This window comes from Mytilus trossulus, chromosome 1, assembly GCF_036588685.1.
Source record: "Mytilus trossulus isolate FHL-02 chromosome 1, PNRI_Mtr1.1.1.hap1, whole genome shotgun sequence".
NCBI classification, from domain to species: Eukaryota; Metazoa; Mollusca; class Bivalvia; order Mytilida; family Mytilidae; genus Mytilus; species Mytilus trossulus.
Genome location: NC_086373.1, coordinates 28,016,085 through 28,042,855, shown reverse-complemented (window position 1 = coordinate 28,042,855; position 26,771 = coordinate 28,016,085). Strand labels below are relative to the sequence as shown.

The 26,771-nt window shown below is 33.6% G+C and overlaps 1 protein-coding gene across 1 annotated transcript; it reads right to left on the bottom strand.

Annotated features, from left to right (window-relative positions):
• Positions 1-16,031: 16,031 nt before the first annotated feature.
• Positions 16,032-25,117, bottom strand: LOC134707338 (mucin-2-like). Its single transcript, XM_063567016.1, has 3 exons — positions 24,961-25,117; positions 18,195-18,215; positions 16,032-17,015 (listed from the first exon to the last, which is right to left on the bottom strand). The coding sequence occupies exons 1-3, from the start codon at positions 25,019-25,021 to the stop codon at positions 16,135-16,137; spliced, it is 963 nt and encodes a 320-aa protein (XP_063423086.1). The 5' UTR covers positions 25,022-25,117; the 3' UTR covers positions 16,032-16,134.
• Between the last annotated feature and the right edge of the window lie 1,654 nt (positions 25,118-26,771).

The following is a 26,771-nucleotide window of genomic DNA, read 5'->3' as shown; positions in this document are numbered from 1 at the left end:
TGTACAATGCTTGCCAACATTTTATAAAATTACATCATAGGTTGATATCAACAATGTTTAGGACTAATTTGAAAATCGGTACCGAAAGATTATTTTTTTACTATCTAACTGTACTTTTTGTAACTAGCAAAGAAACTAGTCTTACCTAGTTGATTACTTAATAGTATCAGGAGATTTGTTCCCCTATATTACGGAATTTGAAGTTATAGATTTTGATTCGTTATTTTCTGATGTTCATTGTAGATTGCGATTCAATCTTTCAGCGATGTTACCTGATAAACAATTCACCGAATGTGCCTAGTAAGCATATTCGTTGGATTGGTGACAAAAGAGATCAATTTGTTGACAGCGTTGAAAGTAAATTGACCATTGATAACTTGTCGGACCAGTTAGACACGCTTGATAATTTAATGAAAATTTTCAAACTGACCTTAACGAATTAGTCGAAAGTTTAAATAAAGTGTTTCTTGATTCAGCCGTCGAAAATTTTGAAAATAAACCCGCCAAAATTAATCGAAATCCAAAACAACATCAACCGTGGTTTAATGCGCAATGTCGTTTAAAACGAGTATTTTCACCAAGCAAAGAAAAAACATAATTTATTTAAAACGGAGGAAAGTAGATACGATTTGAAAATAGCTAGTAAGGCATATACAACAGTAATGAACAAAAGTTACTAGGAGTTTCAATTTAAAGCTGAAAACGAGCTGCGTAGTATGGATCCACATGATCCCAAAAAATTATCGAATGTTTTGAATAATTTTGAAAGACCATAGGATAAAAACATACCAATCGATTTTGACGAACTTCACGCTTATTTTAAAAATTTGAGATAACAGACGGAGAACGAGATGATGTAGATTTTGAAATACCAGATTGCAATGACGAACGTGTAAATGCAATCTTAAATGGTAAAATTACAGAAAATGAAATTTTAAAGCCGTTAAAGATTTAAAAATTGCAAAAGCGCCAGGTTACGATATGGTCATCAATAAATATGTGAAATCTACCATTCAATTTATGATGCCTCTTTTATCTTAAGTTATTTAATAAAATATTAGACTCTGGAGCCATTCCTGAAGCTTGGACATTAGGTATTATTTTGCCATTTTTCAAAAATATGGGGGTCCCCTTAATCCTGACTCATACAGAGGAATTACTCTAGTATCTTCTCTGGGAAAATTATTTACTGCCATACTGAATGGGAGACTTTCAAAATATGCAGACTTATTTGAAATAATTCCAAAAGCACAAGCTGGCTTCAGGAAAGGCTATTCAACTCTGGATAACATATTTTGTTTACATGTGCTGATAGAATTATATTTATCATTTGGTAACAAACTTTATTGTACGTTTATCGACTTTAAGGAAGCGTTTGATACTGTTTGGAGATTGGGGTTATGGCAAAAGTTGGTAAAAAATCAAGTTTCCGGAAAAAATTGGATTCCGAATACACCAACTTTTAAAGAAATTTGCTGTAGTTGAAATATATTGATACATTACTCTAGTGATCTCTTAAAATACGTGCTTGTTCTATGATTATGATAATTATAATGATAATATCATAGCTTTACCGTAGACGACTTATTTTCTAGACCAGTGTAATTTTGCGAGCAGATGCTCATCTTTTATATATATAAAACTCAGAGCTACTCGTCTAGGAACAAAACAACAATACAAAAAGATAGCGACACTAGTATATTGACTCAAAATAGGATAGAACGGGTTTAACATGAAAAAAATATCAGCGAAAATATCATTTAAGGTGGAACACTACAGGGAGATAACTCTGTAAAATCAGCAGAACGTTTTAATGACGTTGTGTTTATAATGGGAATATTAAGCTTCTCAATGATCAAAATAAGTTTTTGTCAAACTGCTATATAACCAGTGTAATTTTTCTGAATAATAGTTGGTTCAAATATTTTAAATTTTTTATATTTTTGTCAAAGGGTCAAAGTAAATACTTTGTCAAAATTTTAAGAAAATTAAACGAGCCAAATTAATTTTAGTGAAAGTGTTAGGTACCACCTTAACCGTATTTTGATAGATGTACATAATGTCTGTATATTTTGATCGTAACAACTCGTCCATCATTAACGACAGGAATCACATAACTGAACCATGTCGAACATACACTAAACTATGACACTAATGAACCAAACCATGAAACCGAAAAATTTGTGTGCAAATGTAGGTTTTTTTCCGGAATATTTGACGGCAGATTTAAACCATAACGAAATATGCGATGTAACAGACATTAAAGATGTAACTGTACTTTATGCATTAGATACGAACAACAACGATTACTTATAAATTTTGACATACGTAAGTATTATTCTGTGTCAAATTAGAACTATATTATGAAAACTAAAATGTACTAAATAAACTCATCATAGATACCAGGACTAAATTTAACATATTAGCAATAGACAAAGATACTCACCAGCTTGAATTTACATTCAGAGGTTCCTTTAGAGAAAAATCTGAATGTTTATATTGTGTCATTGATTGTCAATAAAAACTCATAACACAACCATGTCTAACTTAACCGGACTATGACAAAATCACTGTAGTAAACGCCCCTCGATATGACAACCTTACTACCCGTGCACTAAGTTTAAATAGAATGTTAAATATTTAGAAACAAAAATCACAATTCAAACCCCAATAGTAATCTCTGTTATTCCGAATGGATAACAGTAACTGTTTTTGTTCCGTTAGTTCCCGTACTCTTTCAAGACCCCTTACAATATCATAGTAAGTAAGTGATTAAAACTTTTTTGGTGATATGAATGAACAATTTGAAATTTAATCATTTCCAATTTTAACACAAAAACTAAAGTAAAAGAAACATGTTCATCATTTTAAGTACAAGGAAAGTCAGATGCCGCGGTCGGGAATGCTCTTCCTTCTTAATTCTCATCGCGTTGCTACATGTGCTAGTGTCAAATAAAAATCCAGTGATATATCAAAGAAGCAATGACGGGATTAATGCGTATCTGTAAACTGGAAATCCCATGTCTGATATAACCTATTTTGTAGTAGACTCACGCATTGACCCGGATATTTAACAAGATAGATCCCGTAGTACCAATCCACAAGAAGACTTGTCGACATATCCTTAATATGTAATATCTTAAAGTTTTATCTTAAAGTTGTTTTCTACGTATTAGTGATTTTTACCATTTATATTATATTCCCATTTTTAGTTTAAGTGCACTTGCTTTTTTTAATTCTTCATAAAGATTTTTTTTACACAATCACAATAAATCATTTCACTGAAAATGTAATTGTGCAAATATTTTACCCTAATTCTTTCTTTTTATTTTTTCTGTCAGTTTCAGTGAATAACGATAAAAAATCAAACCGACGAATTGGCCTTTGACTTCAATTTTGCAGTCAATAGTCACTGATATCAAATCGAAAGTCCATACCGTTAACATGTAAACTATGCAACAGTTTCAATGATCGTCGGTCCCATATAATCCCCATAGGAATCAGACTTGCATGGTAGGTCCAAGTACATAGTTATCGATTCTAGTCACTATAGTATGGACAGTGTGTTACTTGCCATTTTGTTTTTAATAAACCTTCCAAATTTATTTCTTCGTGTTTCAGTGAATGTTATGTGCGAATCCTGAAATGCCATTTTCACTGTATCCGTGATGAATTTCTTATGTAGAATGATAAATAAACTGACGACAAATTTATGATTTTTGAATGTGTAAAGAAATAATATACTATTTTTTTATTAGCTGTTATTGGTTCTGAGCAAGCTATAGCTTACTACGGGAACTAAGATCTGTATTTGTGTTTTTTCTATTGTTAGGGGTGTATTATTAATACCCTACCACATCTGGTCTGTGTTTTTGTTTTAAGATTTCTTTCTGCTTCGTATCGGTCTAATGAGTTAAGTCTTCATCAACTAGTTTGTATAGTTAGTTTTAACATATTTATTTATAGTGGATTGGGAAAATATTAATTCCTTTCCACTTTGCGGGTGCGAGTGCTGCCTTATATCGGCATATTTGTATAGTTGGTTCGTATATTGTGTTGTAAACCACTGTGCCAGGTTGGGGGTAGGTTGAGCGATCGCAAACATGTTTATTCCGCCACAATATAAATGTGCCTGGCCCCAGTCAGGAGCATGTAGTTCAGTGGTTGACGTTGGTTCTTTTTGGCTCACATTGCCCGTAGGGCCAAGTGAGCTTTTCCCATCACTTTGCGTCCGTTGTCGCCGTCGTCCGTCGTCGTCGTCCGTAGTCGTTAACTTTTACAAAAATTTTCTCCTCTGCAACTGCTGGGTCAAATTAAACCAAACTTGGCCACAATCATCATTGGGGTATCTTGTTTAAAATTTGTGTCCGGTGACCCGGTCAACCATCCAAAATGGCCGCCATGGCTAAAAATAGAACATAGGGGTAAAATGCAGTTTTTGGCTTATAACTCAAAAAACAATTAAAACATTTAGAGCAAATCTGACAGGGATTAAATTGTTCATAAGGTCAAGAAGATCAATCTGCCCTGAAAATTTTAGATGAATCAGACAGGCCGTTATTGGGTTGCTGCCCCTGAATTGGTATAGTCCAGCAGTTAAGTCCAATATTTTGGGACAATTGATCACTTTATGGTAAAAGCATGAAACTTTGCACAGTGTAAGTAATGATGCTTATAAACATTTTTGGATATGGAGCCATCGAAAAAAATTCCACAATGGCCGCCAATTTCAAAATGGCCGCCAACAGTCATGAAGCAGAGTCCAAAAATATAGTTTAATTTAACATTTGAAAATAAAAGCACAAAACTTTGCATATTGCTAGTTATGATGATTATTAATCTTTTCAGAATATGGAACAATAAAAAAAAATCAATAATGGCCGCCAATTTCAAAATGGCCACCAACAGTCATGAGACAGAGTCCAAAAATATGGTATAATGTATCATTGAAAATAAAAGCACAACACTTTGCATATTGCTAGTTATGGTGCTTATTAATCTTTAATGAATATGGAGTAATCAAAATAATTCCATAATGGCCGACAAATTCAAAATGGCCACCAACAGTCATGAGGTAGAGTCCAAAAAAAAAATGGTATAATTGATCATTTGAAAATAAAAGCAAAAAACTTTGCAAATTGCTAGTTATGATGCTAATTAATCTTTTCTGAATATGGAACAATCAAAAATAATTGCTTGATGGCCGACAAATTCAAAATGGCCGTCAAAAGTCTTATTATCAGAAACTATATCGTGTATATCTAGAAAGTTATTAATAATCAACAAATATTTGTGCTTTACAAAACTTTCAGGATTTCAGGTAATCAAATATTAAATTACATACTTTTTGTTTGTCTTTTTAACTTTTTCGATTCAAGCGTCACTGATACGTCATTTTTAGACGAAACACGCGTCTGGCATACAGAAGTTATATACAAGGAATATATAAACTAATTTACGATCATATTTCTTACAACATGGCTACTGAAAAGACGTTCAGGGTATCAAGTGTAGAATATGACAAACCAACTAAATTAAATAATATTGATTGGGCAAATTGCATCCTATGCCAAAAAATAATAGATGAAAAACGTATATGCCCATATGCCCATATGATTCTAAACGTCTCAATGTTGGTGTTGGTTATCAATCTTTAGCTGACAATATTTAGAAGTTTCATGAATTACGACTGATGCCTGAAGGCATTAATGTGTGCATTGAAAACTTATATTTAGATGCGGGATCTGGAATAGCACAGTCTTTCATTGACCAAAAGGCATGTTGGCACAAATCTTGCAACTTAAAACTGAACAGGACAAAGTTGGATAGAGCAGAAAACCCAACATCACATGAGAGAATAGATGATAAAGCAACCACATCTAAAAGAAAACTAGACATAGCTTCTCCGTTCAGTCCACCATTAACCCGTCTGTGTGCTTTTTCTGTAATGAAAATGGCCAAGAACCCCTTCATGAGTCCTCAACGTTTGCACAGGATACACGTGTGAGAGAATGAGCAGTAAAATTAAATGACACGTTGTTACTTGCAAAGTTAAGTGCTGGTGATCTAATTGCAAAGGAAGCAAAGTTCCACTCTAAATGTTTTGTTTCCTTATATAATCGCGCATCTCAAATTGAAATGAAAAATGATAATGTCGAATCTAAGAAGGAAAGTCAAATCCATGGTATTGCATTTTCAGATTGTCAGATCTATGTAAACTTTATACGGAAAGAATAACATGTCTAGGTGCAGATGTTTCATAGTACACGACTAAAACACAGAATTGTAATTTCCCTAACTTAGATGCTTACAAACAAGGTCTTGAAAACATTCTTGCTTTCAAAGAAGAGAGTCTGCATAGAAGACTTTGATAATGAGTTTGTCAACATATCAAAAGCAGCTACGTTTGTTCGTAAAGATATTTTCGCATCAAATTCAGAATTTAAAGGAACCTTCCCAAAGGGATATCAGGAAGCTTATGTACCCCAGTCATTGCTTACTTTGGTCAGTATGATTCAATTTGAACCCAACATTCAGGATCGTTCATATTCTCAGTCGACATTAACAATAGCACATCTTCTGATGTATAGTTGTACAAAGAAACTATCCAACCGTCACATGAAAGATCATGAACCTCCAGTTTATGCTTATTTGGGAATCATGATCCATGTAAGACTAGAAAACCGTGATCTAGTAGATACTTTCTTCAAACTTGGACTGTCTGTCTCCTACGACCGAGTGTTAGAAATTTCTACTTCCATGGCCAAGGATGCTTGTCGTCGTTATGTCAAAGAAGGTATTGTTTGCCCTACCAATCCACTACAAAATGTATTTACTTCATCTGCTGTAGACAACATTGATCACAATTCAAGCAGTTTCTCGTTAAAAGATTCATTCCATGGTACAGGTATATCTTTATTCCAACATATTTCAGAGGATGTTCAAGGCGTTGTTCAAACATTTGACCAATCTGAACCTATGTTGAAATGCCAGTCAAAGAGAGTGTTTCTTTTACCAGAGAGTTATTCAAATCTTCCACCAGCTGTACTAATATTCATCGAACCAGATATCCCATTAGTTGAAGGAGAACTTTCAATTGATATTTCCTCATTCCCAGCTGCATTAAAAGGGGAATTCAAATGGCTGAACAGCTGTGGATAGGTTTTGGCACTGGAAAGAACTTTCTATATATTTCAATTCATGGATTGTGCCTTGCTCTAGGACCATTAAAATCAAAAGTCTTTCCACTGTTCCATTCATTTACCGGTTGTGACACAGTCTCAGCCTTTTCTGGGAAAGGTACGAAATCAGCTTCGGACACATGGTTCGTATATGAGGAGTTGTCAGAAGCATTTCTGCAGGTTATTGAAAATCCAAATGAAGTGGAAATTTTAAAAGTGTTAAAAAATAATAGAACGATATGTTGTGCTTTTGTATGATCGGTCTAGTACAGCTATTATGGTGAATGAGTTTAGAAAACAGTTTTTTTCACGCAGAAGACAAGAACAATTGACAATATTCCTCCATCACGAGATGCACTTCTTCATTGAACATACGAAATGTGCAGCTTACCAAGGAAGTGTTATTTGGCGCAATTGTTTAGTTGCAAATTCAAATATGCCATCACCAGATTTATTTGGATGCGAAAACTTGATGGTACTTGGGTACCATTCTGGTCTGTGCTTGCTGAAACTTCAATGTCATGCCAAGAGTTCATCCACTGTGGATGTAAGAAAGGATGAATAGGAGCATGTAAATTCTTGAAAGCAGCATTAAAATGCACAGCATTATGCAACTGCTTACCGGACTGTGAAAGAGAAACTGATCGTGACTGTGCTTTCTTTTTATTTCCCTGCATTTGTATCATATTTTAATTATAATTTTAATCTGTTGTTATGTTAAATAGTTACTTGTGAGTTGTTTTTTATTTCTTATCTCATTTCTAAAAAAGAAATACTCTTTGCACTGATTCAATACTGCATATGTTGGTTTTTTTTCATTTCAGGAAAATTGTGAAATTTTCTAAGGTCATTACCTGTAACTGTGAAAAATAAGAAATCGTCGAAGACGCCATTTTGAACTGTATCGGCCATTTTTATTTCATAGTTAATGTCACCTGTTACATTGAATAATAAAATGTTTGTATATACGTGCTTGTATTGAAATAAATTATCCATTATTTTTTAGTCATTTTTATACCATATTTGAAAACAAACGTCAAATTTTGACATGTTAAACGGCGCCATTTTGAATATTGCCGCCATTTTGAAAATATTATCTATGCACCCAGGCATTAATGGTACATTGTAGGCCTTTGTCGATATCAAATGATCAGTTTCACGGATTTGGTAACTTTCTATCACACAATGATGGTGTATACATACGAATACTGTCAAACTTAGACATTTTGACGCGCCATTTTGAATTTGGACGCCATTTTGATGATTTCTGTATTATAAGGTTTAAAAAAATAATAATTGACATATCTTAATTGTATTTCCTTAAGTTTGTGACATCTTCTGAACTCATTAAAATTGGAAGACTTCATCAAGTGAATTATGTTATACTAATGTCGGCCATCTTGAATTTGGCGGCCATATTGGAATTTTTTTTCGTGGCTCCATATCTAAATTTTTTTCTATACCCCTTAATCTTTCACTATGCCAAGTTTCATGCTTTTACCATAAAGTGATCAATTATTCTGATATCCGCTGGACTAGTAGTTTTAAGGACATTTTGCTGTTTTTCGTTACTATTTTGAATAATATTATAGATAGAGATAACCAGTAAATAGCAATAATGTTCAGCAAAATAAGATTTAAAAATAAGTCAACATGACCGAAATGATCAGTTGACTCCTTTAGGAGTTATTGCCCTTTACAGTCAATTTTTAAACATTTTCTGTAAAATCTTGTTAATTTTTTACAAAAATCTTCTCCTCTGAAACTACTGGGCCAAATTAAACCAAATTTGGACACAATCATCATTGGGGTATCTTCAATGTCGCAGCCCGAAAAACACACTCAAGTATCGTTTTTAGACTTTGTCGAGGCGACATAAACTAGAGGCTCTAAAGAGCCTGTGTCACTCACCTTGGTCTATGTCATGTATGTGAATATTAAACAAAGGACGCAGATGGATTCATGACAAAATTGTGTTTTGGTGATAGTGATGTGTTTTTACATTTAACGTAACTAAACATTCTTGCTGCTTATAATTATCTCTATCTATTATGAATTTGACCCAGTAGTTCCAGTGGAAAATGTAAGTAAAAATTTACAAATTTTATGAAAATTGTTAAAAATTGACTATAAAGGGCAATAAATCCTAAAGGTGTCAACTGACCATTTCGATCTTGTTGACTTATTTGTAGATCTTACTTTGCTGAACATTATTGCTGTTTACAGTTGATCTCTATCTATAATAATATTCAAGATAATAACCAAAAACAGCAAAATTTCCTTAAAATTACCATTTCAGGGGCAGCAACCCAACAACCAGTTGTCTGATTCATCTGAAAATTTCAGGGCAGATAGATATTGACCTGATTAACAGTTAAACCTATGTCAGATTTGCTCTAAATGCTTTGGTTTTTGAGTTATAAGCCAAAAACTGGATTTTACACATATGTTCTATTTTTAGCCATGGCAGCCATCTTGATTTGATGACAAGGTCACCGGATATTATTTTTTTTAACTATATACTCCAAAGATGATTGTGGCCAAGTTTGGATTAATTTGGCCCAGTAGTTTCAGAGGAGAAGATTTTTGTAAAAGACTACTAAAATTTACGAAAAATGGTTAAAAATTGACTATAAAGGGCAATAACTCCTAAAGGGGTCAACTGACCATTTCGATTATGTTGACTTATTTGTAGATCTTATTTTGTTGAACATTATTGCTGTTTACAGTTTATCTCTATCTATAATAATGTTCAAGATAATAACCCACAACAGCAAAATTTCTTTAAAATTACCAATTCAGGGGCAGCAACCCAACAACGGGTTGTCTGATTCATCTATAAAGTTCAGGGCAGATAGATCTTGACTTGATAAACAATTTAACCGCTGTCAGAGTTGCTCTAAATGCTTTGGTTTTTGAGTTATAAGCCAAAAACTGCATTTTACCCCTATGTTCTATTTTTAGCCATGGCGGCCATCTTGGTTGGTTGGCCGGGTCACCGGACACACTTTTTAAACTAGATACCCCAATGGTGATTGTGGCCAAGTTTGGTAAAATTTGGCCTAGTAGTTTTAGAGGAGAAGATTTTTGTAAAAGTTAAAGACGACGACGGACGACAGACGACGAAGGACGACGACGGACGCCAAGTGATGAGAAAAGCTCACTTGGCCTTTTTGGCCAGGTGAGCTAAAAATCAACTCCATCTCAAGAAGGAGCAGCACATAAAATCAAATCTAGAAAGTAGTTGGTGTTTTCAATGACACAAACTGGGTTTTTATAGCATTCATTTACTAAAATGACTTCATTAAAGTAAAAGTTCTTCATTTGGGAAATCTATAAAAGAGGGACAAAAGATACAAGAGGGATAGTCAAACTTATAGATTGAAAATAAACAGACAACGCCATGGCTCAAAATAAGAAAAAAACAAATAATAGTACAGAAGACACAATATTGAAATCTTAAGGATGTACTTGGGTGAGGTTTTGGAATTTGTGTTTAATGTTCGGACTCTTTTGTGTTTTTCCATACAATACAATATAAAATATTTTGCCCAATAACACCCACTTATTTTTTCATATAAGACTTAATAGCTCATGAAAGGTCATTTACCAAAATTTTAGAAGTTTCTTAATTTTCTTTTTTTTGTTTTGAGAGCTAAAATTACCAATGCAAATATAAGGTAAAAGTCCGAGTCAGCCTTTTCCCGCCGTATTTTAAATCTCAAATATAGCGAAAAGGAGGTACATGACCTATCAATATTTTCAGCTTATTTCTATCCTTAATTGATGCTCTACCAGCTTATAGTATCAATTTTAACTTCTTAATTTATTAATTTTCACCGAACCTCACCTAAGTACATCAGTTATACTAAGCAAAACGAACCCCACCAAAAACTAGGGTTGATCTCAGGTGCTTCGGAAGGGTAGGCAGATCCTGATCCATATGTGGCACCCGTCGTGCTGCTTACGTTATTACAAATCCGGTAAATAGTCTTATTCGGTAGGTACCATTCGTGAAATGGGAAGGGAATTGTAGTTACGACATAAGAAGCATATCCGATATCATCTATATATGAAACGGTTACTCCATAACGGTCAACCAACTCGCGATGGCGTCCGTAAAATTTACGAAGGGATGATTTCAACTTCACCATTTCGACCTCTTGGTTTAATAGCTTCCTTGTGAGCAGCAATTCTCAATCAAGGAAATCACAATATATCATCTATAAGGCGTCATTCACAATATTATATAAACAAGAGGCTCCTAAGAGCCTCAATCGCTCACCTTTAATTTTTGCTTAAATCTTTTATACTATATACTCTGAAACTCATTCAGCCCAAAATTGGTTAAAACTGATTCATCAGTTCTCAAATGAGAAGATTTTTTAAAGTAAGTAAACTAGATGAACAAATTGTGAAAATTTGTCTTTAAAGAGTAATAAGATCTTAAGGGTCAATTGACAATTTATGAATTTCGAACAGCGTTATACTACTGCTGCCTTTATTGGTCATACAAATGTATTGTAGATCTTACATTGTTGAACATTTTTGCTGTTTACAATTTATCTTTATCGTTAATAAAGCTGAAGTTTGATAGGAATTATAGGAGAAGATGTTTGAAATAGTTTACACCAACGGCGACGGCTAAGTGATGGCAGAAACGGAACTTGGAGATGCATAATAACAAATACAGCCCGTAACAGAGAAGTGATCGAATTGGTGTTTCTTTACCGTCAAAACTAGCTACGTTATCGACAAACTTCAGTGAGTAGTGACCGAACTATTGGTACTTTAACGTTAAAAAGATTGACAATGCTGACAAACTTTCATATGTCGATAATCAAGTTTAATACCGAAAATATTGAAAATAATTCTAATAATATGAAACAAAATATGTCCATGCATCATTTCGATTGGGCGAAAAGTAGTCATTTCTTCAAAGTCAGCCGGAACAGAAAAAACAGGTTTTATGGAAGGACGTCTTGATATTAGTATTATTTCCTTTACAATTTTACCCAAAACTAAAAGAAATATACTGGTAAACAATTAAAAAGGTGTTTGATAGGAATGAAGTCCTTTATTATGTGTGATGGATTTGAATTCAATCAATAACTTTGAAATGTTTTCTCATATGTATACACAAAAGGGAGGACTGGTATTTGTACTGCTTTTAGAATATTTCTTCGTCCGTTTCACATGCCAAACTTTTTTTCTAGTACAGTTTAAACGGGAAAATTTTGTTGAGAATTTTTTTTAAATATGACAAAATAACTAGCAAAACTATTTCTTGCAATGGCACACACAGAGACTATTTTTTTAAGTAAAAATCAGTAAAAAAACTGCGCTTGCGTCATTTTGATGGATCATCCAACATTTCACCTATTACCATAAACAACATAGGTTCTCAATTACTAAAGAAAGTTCTATAAGATAGTTTCAAATCAGAGCAAGCATATTAACTTCCTTATATACAACTCGTCTAAACATCAACTCAACAATGTTAGATCTGTAAATTTGCTTTCGCAAATTTTTGATTCTTCCCTCGCCGGGATTCGAACCCATGCTTCTGTGATATCGTGACACCAAATCACCTGCACTGCAGCCGTCCCGCTAGACCACACGACCTTATATACAGTCGAATTTGTCTATAGGTTACACAAAGCTAGTTCTTAAAACGTTTGTATCAGGAAAAACATTTTTCTTTGACTTTTAAAACGTGTAGGGGAAACGGATTTCCTTACCATTCACTTATAATATTCCGTATTTCTGATTTTTTGTTCGATAGCGTAAATTATACGACTTTTTTTTTATGAATATACATGTATTATATGTCGTGTACATGATTGGATTTTGTAGATATAACTACCGCACAGAAAAAGTATCATGAATTTCGAGGCTTTCGTATTCAAGGTTTTGAATTCTTCCCTTGTTGAAAACCTGTGGAGTTCTCTACAGTTCCTTAACACATCAATTATTTTTTTGTAAATTGGGTGCCGTGTCCCTGAACATGCTAGCACTTAGGTCATATCTTTTCATTTTCATATTTGTTTCCCTGTTTGTCTCTGTTGTCTTGATTGTTGGAACGATTAGTGGTATCTAACAATATTTACGAAAACTTTCTGAGAATTATGAATATTTCTTCTCTGTCAGATATGGATCATTACCAATGATAAAATGAAATGCCGTACATCACATCTTATAGAGGTCTAAATTTCAAATATTCGTCAATAACTTAAGATAAAGAGCATTTTTCAAATGTTAAAGGGTACATTTTTATTTTTTGCTTCGATTTGAAAGAAATTTATTTCAGTTTTTTCTGTGACAAAGTACAAGCATAACCGTACGGTTACCTATAGTTGTTAATGTTTGTGTCATTTTGGGTCTTTTTGTGGATAGTTGTCTCCTTGGCAATAATACCACATCTACTTTTTTATATGTCGGTATTGCAACAATGTATGATTGACATAATCCCAGGGACATAAAAAAACAGATAGGTATGAAAAAGAAAAGATATGGGATATTCTGTATCAGACGAAAGAAAAACTATTACAGTGTTGAATCCAATAAATATTCACAGTGCAAGCAGTGTATAAAGTAATCGGTGATTTCTAAAATTAAATGAACCTGGATAAAGTTATGCAAATAATTCTTTATATAATACTAGTAACAACTTTCAAAGAAACAATGTATAAACTACAGCATGTACAGTGATATTCGTTCTTGTTGTATATAAACGTAAGCTATATTCGCCTTTTCATGGAAACGAAAGTATAGATTATAGACGATATAAAGAAAAAAAAATCGACCTAAACAATGAAAACTTACACATTGGACATGAAATATTTAGTCGATGGAGAAAATTAAATTATGTCACTTCTGAAATAAGTTTGTCGACAACGTAACTTATTCTGACGGTAAAGAAACGCGAATTCGATCACTTCTCTGTTACGGGCTGTATGTGTTAAAATTCTGCGCAGATTGGATTGTTGTTGGGAAACTGATGAAGTTACGTATAGAAATCACCAGGTTGCCCCTATAACATTCAGTGATCTACATACAATACATAGGAAATCTGAAAAAAGTTGAATCATGCAAATTTATTCATTTTCAAAATGTTTAGAGTTGGAAAAGGGACAAAGGAAATTGGCACAGCTTTGCATTTCACAAACTGTATACCCTCTTGGTGTTTCGAAAAGTAACAGCGGAAAACATAAGAGATAATATACTCTGAACTCGGCTCAAATGATACGTAATTTAAAATATAAAAGAAAATTAAGACTTTTGGACTCATAGGTGTTTGAAAAGCTTTGAAAAAATGGAAAAAATACTGCCTGCTACTGCTCACTCTTCTTATCACTGATGAAGAAGACAATGACAATGAGAAGATACACAGAGGATTTACTTTCACAATATTCAAACATGGCACAAATTTTCATGAAGCTTTGATGTATACTTGTTGAGAAAAAAATCAAGTGAACATTTATTTAAGTGTTTCGATATTTAGAAAATACAAACAACACTTTTTCCCCTACTCAATTTGAGATGTTTTGGTTAGCATTGTTATTTTTTTTTAATATTTTTTTTACGGTTTTATAATGTACAGTCTTCCATCGACTATTGAAATCGAAGACAAAGTAATGACTATTTGTGTCATTTTGAGCTGAAATAAAATTGAGAATGGAAATGGGGAATGTGTCAAAGAGACAACAACCCGACCAAATAAAAAACAACAGCAGAAGGTCACCAACAGGTCTTCAATGTAGCGAGAAATTCCCGCACCCGGAGGCGTCCTTCAGCTGGCCCCTAAACAAATATATACTAGTACAGTGATAATGAACGCCATACTAATTTCTAAATTGTACACAAGAAACTAAAATTAAAATAATACAAGACTAACAAAGGCCAGAGGCTCCTGACTTGGGACAGGCGCAAATATGCGGCGGGGTTAAACATGTTTGTGAGATCTCAACCCTCCCCCTATACCTCTAACCAATGTAGAAAAGTAAACTCATAACAATACGCACATTAAAATTCAGTTCAAGAGAAGTCCGAGTCTGATGTCAGAAGATGTAACCAAAGAAAATAAACAAATTGACAATAATACATAAATAACAACATACTACTAGCAGTTAACTGACATGCCAGCTCCAGACTTCAATTAAACTGACTGAAAGATTATGATTTCATCATATGAACATCAGGCACAATCCTTCCCGTTAGGGGTTTAGTATCATACCATCATAACATATATGAGAAGAACATAACCCGTGTCATGCCAACAACTGTTTTTAGAATAAATGTGTTTAGTTCCGACGCAAAGACCATATCAGTGACTCAATATTAACGCCAAAATATGCAATCTTTAATGACTTAACAACAGTATCGTAATTATATACCTTCTTAATAAGTCTATTCAAAGGTTTTGTAAGTTTCTGAGGTGAATACTGACACCTTTGTGCTTTATACAGAATATTTCCATAAAAAATTGGATGTGAAATACCGGAACGTATAAGAAGTCTGCATGTTGAGCTATATTTACGAATGATGTCTTTATACCGATGATAAAATTTAGTAAATGTTTTGACTAGTTTGTGATATCGAAAACCCTGGTGTAATAATTTATCAGTGATACATAAATTTCTCTCGTTAAAATCTAAAACATTGTTACATACACGACCGAATCGTACAAGTTGAGATATATAAACACCGTAAGATGGTGACAAGGGAACGTCACCATCTAAAAACGGATAATTAACAATAGGAAAAGAAAAATCATCCCTTTTATCATAAATTTTAGTATTCAGCTTTCCGTTAGTGATATAGATATCAAGATCGAGGAAAGGACAGTGGTCATTGTTAGTATAAGCTTTATTTAAAGTAAGTTCAGCATGATAAATTTCGATAAAACTACTTTGTACAAAAAGATTTTTTTTTTATTTCTTTATTTTCTCTTTTAACCAACCGCTGGAAGATTTAAGTAAGAAGCAGTACATGTATTAGCAACGCTATTCCATACAAGAGTTGGGGGACAATCATATGTCTGGACATTTCCTGCCATATCACACTGATAAAACTTATGAGGATCAGGATGAGGGTGGAAAAGCTTGTTATGGCTGATAGCATCTGGAGTGCATGGATTCTGCGCTGGTGTCGTAATCTTTGGAGCAACTGTTGTAGTTAAAGTAGTTTGAACGGGTGCACCTGTTGGAATTTTAAACCCTGCTTGTTGCATATTAAAAGCGCATGTGACATTTTTTTGAAGCCATACTAATCCTGGATCACATGACATGACTATAGCATTCCCAGTCAGGTCACACTCAATGAACTTATTGCGATCAGTTGGGTGTTCGAAATAATTGAGTCCGTGTGCAAAGTTAGCATTCGTGCAAGGATTTTTCGATAGCGTTGCCGAAGCTGCAGAAGTAGTTCTTTGCGCAGGCGTTGGTGAAGTGGTGACACGAGCAGTTGTTGGTTGTGTGGTTACTTGTGCCGTTGTTGGTCGGTTGGTTGGAGCAGGTGTTGGTGGATTGGTTAGTGCAGGTGTTGGCGAAGTAGTTTGTTTAGGTGTTTGCGAAGTGGTTTGTCCTGGTGTTTGTGAATTGGTTACTTGTATTGTTGTTGTAGCCAACTGTGGCGTAGTGCCCGTTGGTGTAGAAGCATTTCCTGCACAAGATGATGTAGTGAAGTCGTATTTTTCTCCTCTAGGACACTGAATAATGTACATTCTTCCAAGAAGGTCACACTGTATAAATTTTCTTACATCCGCAGGGTGAGGAAAATATATGGTTTTGTTTGGGTTGTGTACACAAGGATCTGGAACGTTAGACCAGGTATCTGAAAGAAATATCAGCGTTCATACTACTGTTTCCTTCATTTGTGTTCACATAATTCTTTAAAGGATTTTAAAAATATCAAGTTTAAGACCGAAAAAGACATTAATGTATACTGCTAATCGTCTTTGTTGTTTGTCGTCGTATTTTATGTTTTGAGGTCATGGATGTTATTTATTAGCCCCCTTGATATTTTCTCCCTTAATATTGTTCTTATACAAAACACGTAATCAGCGTTTTGTAAATAGTGCAGGATGTTTTCCAGGTTATAAACTTAAATTGAGTTGGGCTGTGAGAAAAAAAACACAATTCGTTGAGGTGTGATTTGAGAAAAATGTAGAATCAGGAACTTCGTGATACGATAACTTTATGGTTATTATTGAAATGTTAAAAAAATAGACTCATCATAGATACCAGGATTAAAATTTCACGCCAGAACGCCCGTTTCGTCTACATAAGACTCATCAGTGACGCTCGAATCCCAAAATGTTGAAAACGGCCAAATAAAGTACAAAGTTGAAAAGCATTGAGATACAAAAAATCCTAATTAAGTATCAAAGGTACCAGGATTATAATTAAGAACGCCAGACGCGCGTTTCGTCTACATAAGAATCATCAGTGACGCTCATATCAAAATATTTACAAAGCCAAACAAGTACAAAGTTGAAGAGCATTGATGATCCGAAATTCCAAAAAAGTTGTGCCAAATACGGCTAAGGTAATCTATGCCTGGGATAAGAAATCCTTAGTTTTTCGTATAATTCAATGTTTTGTAAATAGGAAATTTATAAAAATGACCACCTTTTTTATATGCATGTCAACACCGAAGTGTTGACTACTGGGCTGGTGATACCATTGGGGACGAAACGTCCACCAGCTGTGGCATCGACCCAGTGGTGTAAATATTTATCAAAGGTACCAGGATTATAATTTAGTACGCCAGACGCACGTTTCGACTACACAAGACTCATCAGTGACGCTCATATCAAAATATTTATAAAGCCAAACAAGTACAAAGTTGAAGAGCATTGAGGATCAAAAATTCCCAAAAGTTGTGCCAAATACGGCTAAGGTAATCTATGACTGGGATAAGAAAATCCTTAGTTTTTCGCAAAATTCAATGTTTCGTAAACAGAAAATTTATAAAAAAAAAGTTTTGCCGAATACAGTTAAAAAAACTCACCTTTACATATTCCTCTATTTTCTGAAAAAAGAAAAAAAAAGGTTACTAAAATATGACATACAACATAAAGCCACACCATATTTTATTCTAAAAGCTACTAGATAAACGTGTTATAAGGAGTAATGGCACAAATGTATATTAAAAAATCATTTCAAATGTAACCCTACTGAGTAAAAACAGTATGTGTGAGTTATTCGTTTGTTTGATGTGTATCCGCTTTTAATTTTGTCATTTGCTTTGAGTCTTCCCATTTAGAATTTTCCTCGGAATTCTGTACTTTTGTTATTTCTAAAACTTCTTTCTAATTTTTTTTTTAAACAAATGGGAATACGAGATGTGTCATATAACCTCAATTAGCTTCTTTTAATCTATTTATGAGACTTGCAAATCGGTAATCTGTTGTTCCCTAAATTTAACACATATTCGCATGTGGTAATAATTTTTGTGTTTACTCATATGTCGGCGATATTGTATCAAAACTATATGCTATAAATCAAATATGATAAGCACTTTTACATTTGCAAATGGTCATACTGCATTATAAGTACATGCATAGATAAGCCGTATGACCTGTACTGAAACCCCAATCCTCTTTTGAAAAGTTCAAGTACAAAACGATAAGATAAAAACGAAAAATGAATCATATGACCACATTTGTTTTACCCATTGAATTCGATTACCAAAAAGAATTTCAAATCAGTTAGATAATGTCTTTCAGATGTGCATCAGACAACAAGATTGATTTTGTGTTTGTTCTTTGCATTTTTCTTGCGTATTCTTTTAAGATTCCAAGTTTCTTAAATTTGATGAAATCCATACTAGAACTGCAAAAGAACTGCCGAAAATACAATGGTTTTAAAACTTGTACGTTCTTTGTTGTCGTTTTGGGTATTTCTAATATAGACAGTTATATCCACATTTCCTACATTTTATATAATTGTATATCTAGTGATTTATATTTGGACGTGAGACAAGGTTTGCTTATATTATTTATTAAAGTGTTTTCTCTCTCGAGTGTTTATGTGTACTGTTTTTCCTGTCGTCCCGTAATGCCATTTTGGCAGTATTTTTAACATTGCCATTTAAGTGGGAGGTTTTGCTGGCCAAAAAACTAGGTATATACAACCTACAATATTTTCCTAAAAATTTCCTGTACCAAGTCAGGAATATGGCAGTTCATATAAAATAGTCCGTTTATTTGTTTTTCTGCGTTTGTTTTTGCTGCAGTTCAGTGTTTTTGTTTGTATTTTCCTCATATTTGGTTTGTGACTCGTATTTGTTTTCGCTTAATAGATTTGTGACTTTTGAACAGTGGTATACAACTGTTGCCGTTATCTTTTTAGCAAAGTTATATTTGATTCAGCTTGTCACATTCAATGATCTGATTTTGGGTAAAATATATTTTTGGGAAGGCGTTGGTAATATAATTTTTTTTAAACTGAGTAAACTTGACACATCTATTTCCAAATGTTTCTGACAGAAAGTGACATCATGTGTGAGCATTCCGCACCAAAATGTCCTAATTCTGTGATGCTATACATTTAGAATTTTCATTAGAATATAACGTTAATTTTAAGTAATATAATGTTACATTTCTATTGACTAGCTGACTTACAATTTTACTGCAATAGTATGATAAAGAATAGGAAATGCGATATTGTTTACAAAATAATATATCAAAATTGCAAAACAAAAATTAAAGGCTGTACACGTTTATAGTAGTTACGGATTTTTAAATGCCATCGTTCTATAGGATACATATCAAGCTTAATAAACTGGTGACACGGAGATATGTCTCGTCTGTGTGTAAAATGCAAATGTTGAAATAAAAATAATAATCCTTTGAAGTGTAAACTATGCAAAATATTCAAGGTAAAAAAAACCATGACTGAAGGTACATGACCAAAACATCATCCTGTATAATAATCTGTGTCAATGTGTAAACGAGTGATTATCAAATATCATTGAATTATCATACGTGATTTATCCTTAAGTTTACCATATTGTCAGTAAGGACGAAAGAGAAAAAAAACCCATAACTTCTTATTTTGAACGAACATTTAAGTATTTGGTACATTTGTTTATTAGACACCAACAACTTTGTCAAACCTTCATTAATTTGACGAAACTGGTACAGGAGTGTCATCCAATTCAAAAGAGCAAACTGTCGGTGTTATGTTTTCTTTATAATTTGTAGTCTTTGCTGAGTAGTGGACGTATTATTTTTTTAGTTTGCAGATAAACATTTTTTTTCAAACTGGTATGCAAAATAATTTTATAAAACGTTGACAGATGCTTTATCATGGTTATAAGAGAAAATATCCGAAAAAATTATTTGTTTACCTACAATATGTTCTCTATTTTCCTGTATTTTACCGATTCTTATTCTTATCGATTTAAGTTAAGCTATAGTTCATTATAAAGAAATATCATTGTATGAAGAAAGTTGAACATTTGAATTTAATATATTTTTTCAATATTTTACTCATAATTAAACATACGGCAGCAATCATTATAGCAAGAGACAGGATTTATGAGAAACCATTACGAATTGTGTTAATACTTATATACAGTCCGAAAAAAGTTAAGCACCATCTACATATGATACCTTATAATTTTTATAAAAGTATTGCTAAATCGTATTGTTTGTTTTTAAATGATAACAATATACATATACAATATTGTGTATAAATTTGATGCAATAATAAGTTCATATAAACCTGTAAACCGGCTTTTAATTTACCTTATCGTGGTCAGTGTGGAAAACAGGTTTGGGTACATCCAAACTTTCCACTTTATATTACCTGCACAGGTAAAATTAACACTTTTAAGCCATTTTATCTGTGATGCCAAGACGTAAGTTATCTGAAGCTGAAAGATGGCAACCTGTTGGACTGTCAACTGCAGGTATGAGCACAAGAACCATTGGTAACAATTCTAACGTCAATCATACAGTCATCGTTCGACTTTTACGACGTCAGAGAATCACAGGAAGTGTAAATAACAGACCCCGATCTGGAAGACCTCGAAAAACGTCAATTCGAAGTGACAGATTGTTAATTCGCACCGCTAGGGCTCATCCATTTACACCTGCAACTCAGTTACGACAGCAAAGGCCACCAGGAGGAAGGATAAGCGTTCGAAGTGTTGTCCGGAGGCTTCATAACGCTAACTTGCGAGCACGTAGAGTTGTTCGACGTCCTCATCTGTTACCAAGGCATCACCAAATTCGTATGCAGTGGGCCTATGACCATCTTCATTGGAACATCCGCAATTGTCGAAAAATGCATTGGTCTGATGAAAGTCGGTTTCTTTTACGGCCCGTAGACGGGCGTATGCGCGTTTGGCGGGAACGCAATACAGCCTATAACCAAAGGAGCATTTTCCCAACTCAGTCTTTTGGTGCAAGTGGTGTCACGGTGTGGGGACGTTTTTCGTTAAGTTGTAAACTGGATATGCATGTCTTACAAGGGAATATGAATGTACGTCAGATTTACAGGAACTTAGTGCTACGTGACATTGTTGTTCCACATTTTGATGGCCATCCACTTGCTGATCGTCCCCTGTACATGGACGATAAAGGCAGACCGCAGAGAGCGAGAATTTTGACAGCTTACAAGCAGTAAGAGTCGATTGACAGTATCTTTTGGCCGGCCATGTCTCCGGATATGAACCCAATCGAGCATGTGTGGGATGCAATTGGACGAAATCTTAACCGCCGGAACCCAGCTTGTCAAAATCTCCAAGATTTACGAGCAGCAATAGTTTTGGAATGGCAGAGATTTCCACTTGCAAATTTGAGACGCCTTGTCCACAGCATGAGACGCCGTGTAAGAGAAGCGGGGCGGATACACAACATATTGATGCGAAATTTCATGTAGACATTATCAGGTCCTCTGACTTTATGCTATGCTAATTGTGCGCATATTAAATGTTGTTTAACAATAAAATTTTGTTGTCAAAGTGAAACTTTTTTGTTGCCCTAACAAGTTGCAATTTTGACAGTATTTCAAACATAAATTTAGAGTACCAAAAGTTTAAAAAGACCGTTTTAAAATTTGACCTAAATTTTGTTTATGATTACTAAATCTTTTTAGTTTACTTTTGAGTTTTTTTAGATTAAAAGGTGCTGTAAAATATCATTGATGTTAAATATAGGGTGGTGCTTAACTTTTGGCGGACTGTATATAATCCTCCAGTTTTCATTAACATTTGTCATTTAAACAAATAATGCTATAATTATTATAAGATGTGCATTTTCCAAAATTTCATCATACTAAATAACATGACTTTTTATATAATTTGAGTGAAGAATCATGGTCGAATCGAACATTTCAAAAAGAGTCCTACTAGTGATATACTGTTTTAAATTTTAATAAATATTATAATTATAACATTGATGACATACGCGTTTAAGACATGGATCCTCACTATGTTTTTGAAGTTTATTTTGATAGGTTACTTTTTGCATTGAAAAATATTCCTTTGGCAGTTATGCATGGTATGAAAATAAGTAAACTTTTAAAAACTTTGCTACATTCTATTTACTCTGTTATTCATAGGTTGCGAAACATACTATATCATTTCTCAGTAAAATACGAATATATACAAAATTAAACAAAGATGTGCTCTGGAATAATTATAATAAAAAGCGTTCTTTTCAAGATTCCTCATCATTAATGCAGTTTCACAGAGTATTTGATGTCGAAAGAGCTTCAAGCACAAACCCATTCTAAGTATTGACTACGAAAACGGTATGGGCTTTGCTCATTGTTGAAGGGCGTACAGTGACCTATAGTTGTTAATTTCTGTGTCATTTAGGTCTTTTGTGGAGAGTTGTCTCATGGGCAATCACACCACATCTTCCTTTTTTATATTCTGTGTTCAATACGTATCGTCATAATTCTCGTCTCAGGCGAGACAACGTAAATAACTCCAAATTAAAATAATCATAAGATACGACCAGATATATACATGTTCTATTAAGTATTGTTTCTCCTAATTCAAACATTTATTTTAATGTTTGAGATGATCGTGCGTTTGTGGGTTTACTCCTGGTTTGCCCACTTTTAATTCTACCAATTATCTATTAGTAAAGAAAACAAAAAAGACAAAAGGTTTAATGAGCATACAATTGTATAGTCTGTTCCAACTTAGGTATGGTCAGGTATATTGTTATTAAGTGTTTTCTGCATATTCAGGTTGTTTTTTTGTATAGAAAAAAATATTAAAAAAATCAAATATTTTTTCTCATTATTCTCAATTTTATAAATGCATTGCATAAAGAAATATGTAAAATGAGGATAAATACAATCTTTTAAATTCACCCCAAAAGTCACAAAACATGATATTCACAAATCTTCACTTCATTGTCCAGTTCAAATGGAGAAGATGGGATCGATCATCAGCTGCGTCCGAGTAATCTACCACGCTGATTAGTCCTTGTTGGAATCTTTCTTTCAGTAGTTGGAGTCTGGTTCTTATACTCTGTATCGTCATCTTTTTGGGGGCGGGCTCCTCCTGCTGCATACTGAATAATGTTGCATTCTGTAAGTGCCTGTGTCTTTTTCAGTAGCTCAATGATCTCGTAGATGTTTGCGTGGGCATGTTTGAGTCTCTTCTTAAGTTTGTTGTGCCATCCTTCCAAGTGATTTGTGGTGGGGGTCCTTCTGTGTAATAGTGATTCCAAAGAACACGGTAGCTTTCAATCCTGAACTATGTCATGTATTCTGTAAATGAAGTTGTAGCCAGTATGTTTTAAGTTTCTTAAATGTCTTCTTTGGTGTTTAGCCAAACTTCCCCAACAAGGTGGGGTGGACCAAGAGGTAGTACTGCGGCTCCTCGTTGCAGTTGAGTTATGTCTTCATCTCTTTAATAGGACTGTAGTCCATATTTCTGTGACTATTGCCAAATACACTGGGTGAAGTTGAAGTAGCAGACTTTCACATTAACCCCTGGCCACACTGTTCGTGCTGCGTTGTTGGTTGCTGTTTCATAGTCAGTAAATAGCCTTTCTGGTTGAAGTTCTAACTGGTGTTGTTAGCAATCATGATTATAAATCGAAAAATATTTTATTGTTGTTATTTGTTTTTTTGTAAAGTAAATGCTACCTTGGATGCAGATTACTGTGTACATTGTGTTATATTTATAGCTTGGCTATTGAACAGTTGCATTTATATTCTAGTTGTTAGAATAAATTGGATATTTTTTATATTAAGTTTCAGAACAGTGTATTTTAATAAAATTAAAAAAAAAAAAGTTCAATAAAGTTAAAGATATTCAATGAGATTTATTCTAATAAATCTTTAGTTTCATTCTTTTACTTTTTACCTTTTTTTCAGAATGTACCAATAATTAAAACTATTTGTTGATAAATTGGAAAAATAGTTCATTTCAAGTGCACATTTTTCCTATTTTTTGTATGAATACAAATACATTTTCCTGCCAAAAATATATAAAATTTAGAAAGTTTTGCACACTTTCCTTGATTTAATAACAGAATATAATGTTCTTTTGAACATTTACAGGTAAAATAAAAGGTAAAAAATATGACTATAATTCAGAAATAAACTATAATTGTTAAAACAACAATTCCCTCTATGTTTACATATACATGTAATTAAAAGTGGGCAAACCAGGATGACACCGCGTTTGTGATACTATACATGGTGTAGTAAATGGTATGGCTTCAAAAACATAGTTACTTAATAGTAATAAATAGTATAAATTGATTTACGAAAGTGTTAGCTAAAAAGAAGTTAAATACCTCGAAGTACTGCTGCGTATGATACAGCACCAAGAAGAACAATTGTTACAGCTAAAACCATGTTTTTATTTGTGTTATTTCCAACATTCAAACCTCACATTCCTTTGTGCATGTCAAACCCTTGCTTATCTTCAGTTATCTCTAATAATTACCCAATAACCTGTATCATGTGTATGGTGTGCACATGTTATTACTATCGCTAATTTTTAGACCTATATAATGTAGATAAAAGTTAAAATCAAGGGCAATATACATGTAACTAACTATTAAACACAGTACATACCTCAGAAAATTATAAGTATCAAATTTGATAAATGCTGCATTACTCTCATTCATAATATTTTAATAAACTGTTAACTCACAAATTTGTTTTTTTTTTAAGTTTAAGTACTGAGTATAATGACGGTAGATTTTCTTCGTTTTCTTCAAAATGTCAATATCAATTTTAAATGAAAGAGGGCCAGATTTGTGATTTTGCCAAATCTCATCTTTTGAAAATGATGTTAAAGAATATGCATGAATACCAGTTGTGCTTTTTATTCCAAGCACTTTTGTGAGACATTGCATATTCTGGTTTTTAATACGATAACAATATTATTGGTGGATTTATCGGAGGATGGAACAACGACATATTTGTCATGCAAAGAGTACAAATCATTCTCAATTTCCTGGTTCTTTAATGGATTCGAAACCCTAATGCTCATGTTAAGTACATCGTAATTTCTGAACGAAAGGTCGAATATCGTTGACCCATTCAGATAAAGTGATCAGCTCTGGTTCGTTAATAGGATAAAATTTGCCAATCTCAATTTTACAAAACATCATATTCCATATGATGTTTTCGGAAGATGCCATGATTTATTTTTACTTTATAGAAGCCTCATAACAACTTCTCTTGACGGTTTTCATATGTATTTTTCTTGCAAAATAAAATTTCCAATGTACCTTAATTATTAATCAATTCAAGGGCTATGCAGTCAAATGTACAATACTTTTCTTTTAGTGAACGCATTTTTCGAAACTTACCTAAGTCGGATTTATGGCCAGTATATTTTGCTATCGTTTTGCTAAATGCACATGACGTTATTTGAAGTTCAATATATATGTCATTGAAGCCTGAGAAGGTCAATCAGTCTGAAAACACCAGCAATGTGAAGTCATTCCTTCTATATGGGGCAGATTGCTGGATAATTATCCAATCAGACATGAAAAAGTTTTCCTCATACCATAACACTTACTTGAGGAAGATCTGTAAGATATTCTAGCCAAATACTATAACCAACAAAGAGCTGTACCACAAAACAAATCAGTCTTGTATTGAGACAGATATTAAAAGGGGGAGATGGCGTTTGAAGAATGGAAATGAGGATATCACCAAGATTGTTTTGCGATGGACACCTGATGCTTGACGAAAAAGAGGGTGGCCAAAAGAGACCTGGGGCAGAATGGTAGAATCAGAGTTAAAAGACCTTGGGGAAACCTGGAAGGAGATTGAGAATAAAGCAAAGACAGGCAGATGTGGCGAGTACTAATTCAGGCCTTATGTGCTGACAGGCACGAAGAGGATGACTGAGTGAGTGAGAGTTGAAGTTCAATCATATATGATATTGCATAGGTTATCATGGCGTTTGTATATAATTGTAGATCTGAGGTCCAATAAAAATAATTCATTAGATATTCTGTTATATACATACTTCGCTCGAACTATGTTACATCTACAAACTCGCATTGCATCAGCAGAATTTGAACAAATTAAAAGATTAAATCGACTATATAGCTTATATTTGCACCTGTCCTAATTCAGGAATCTG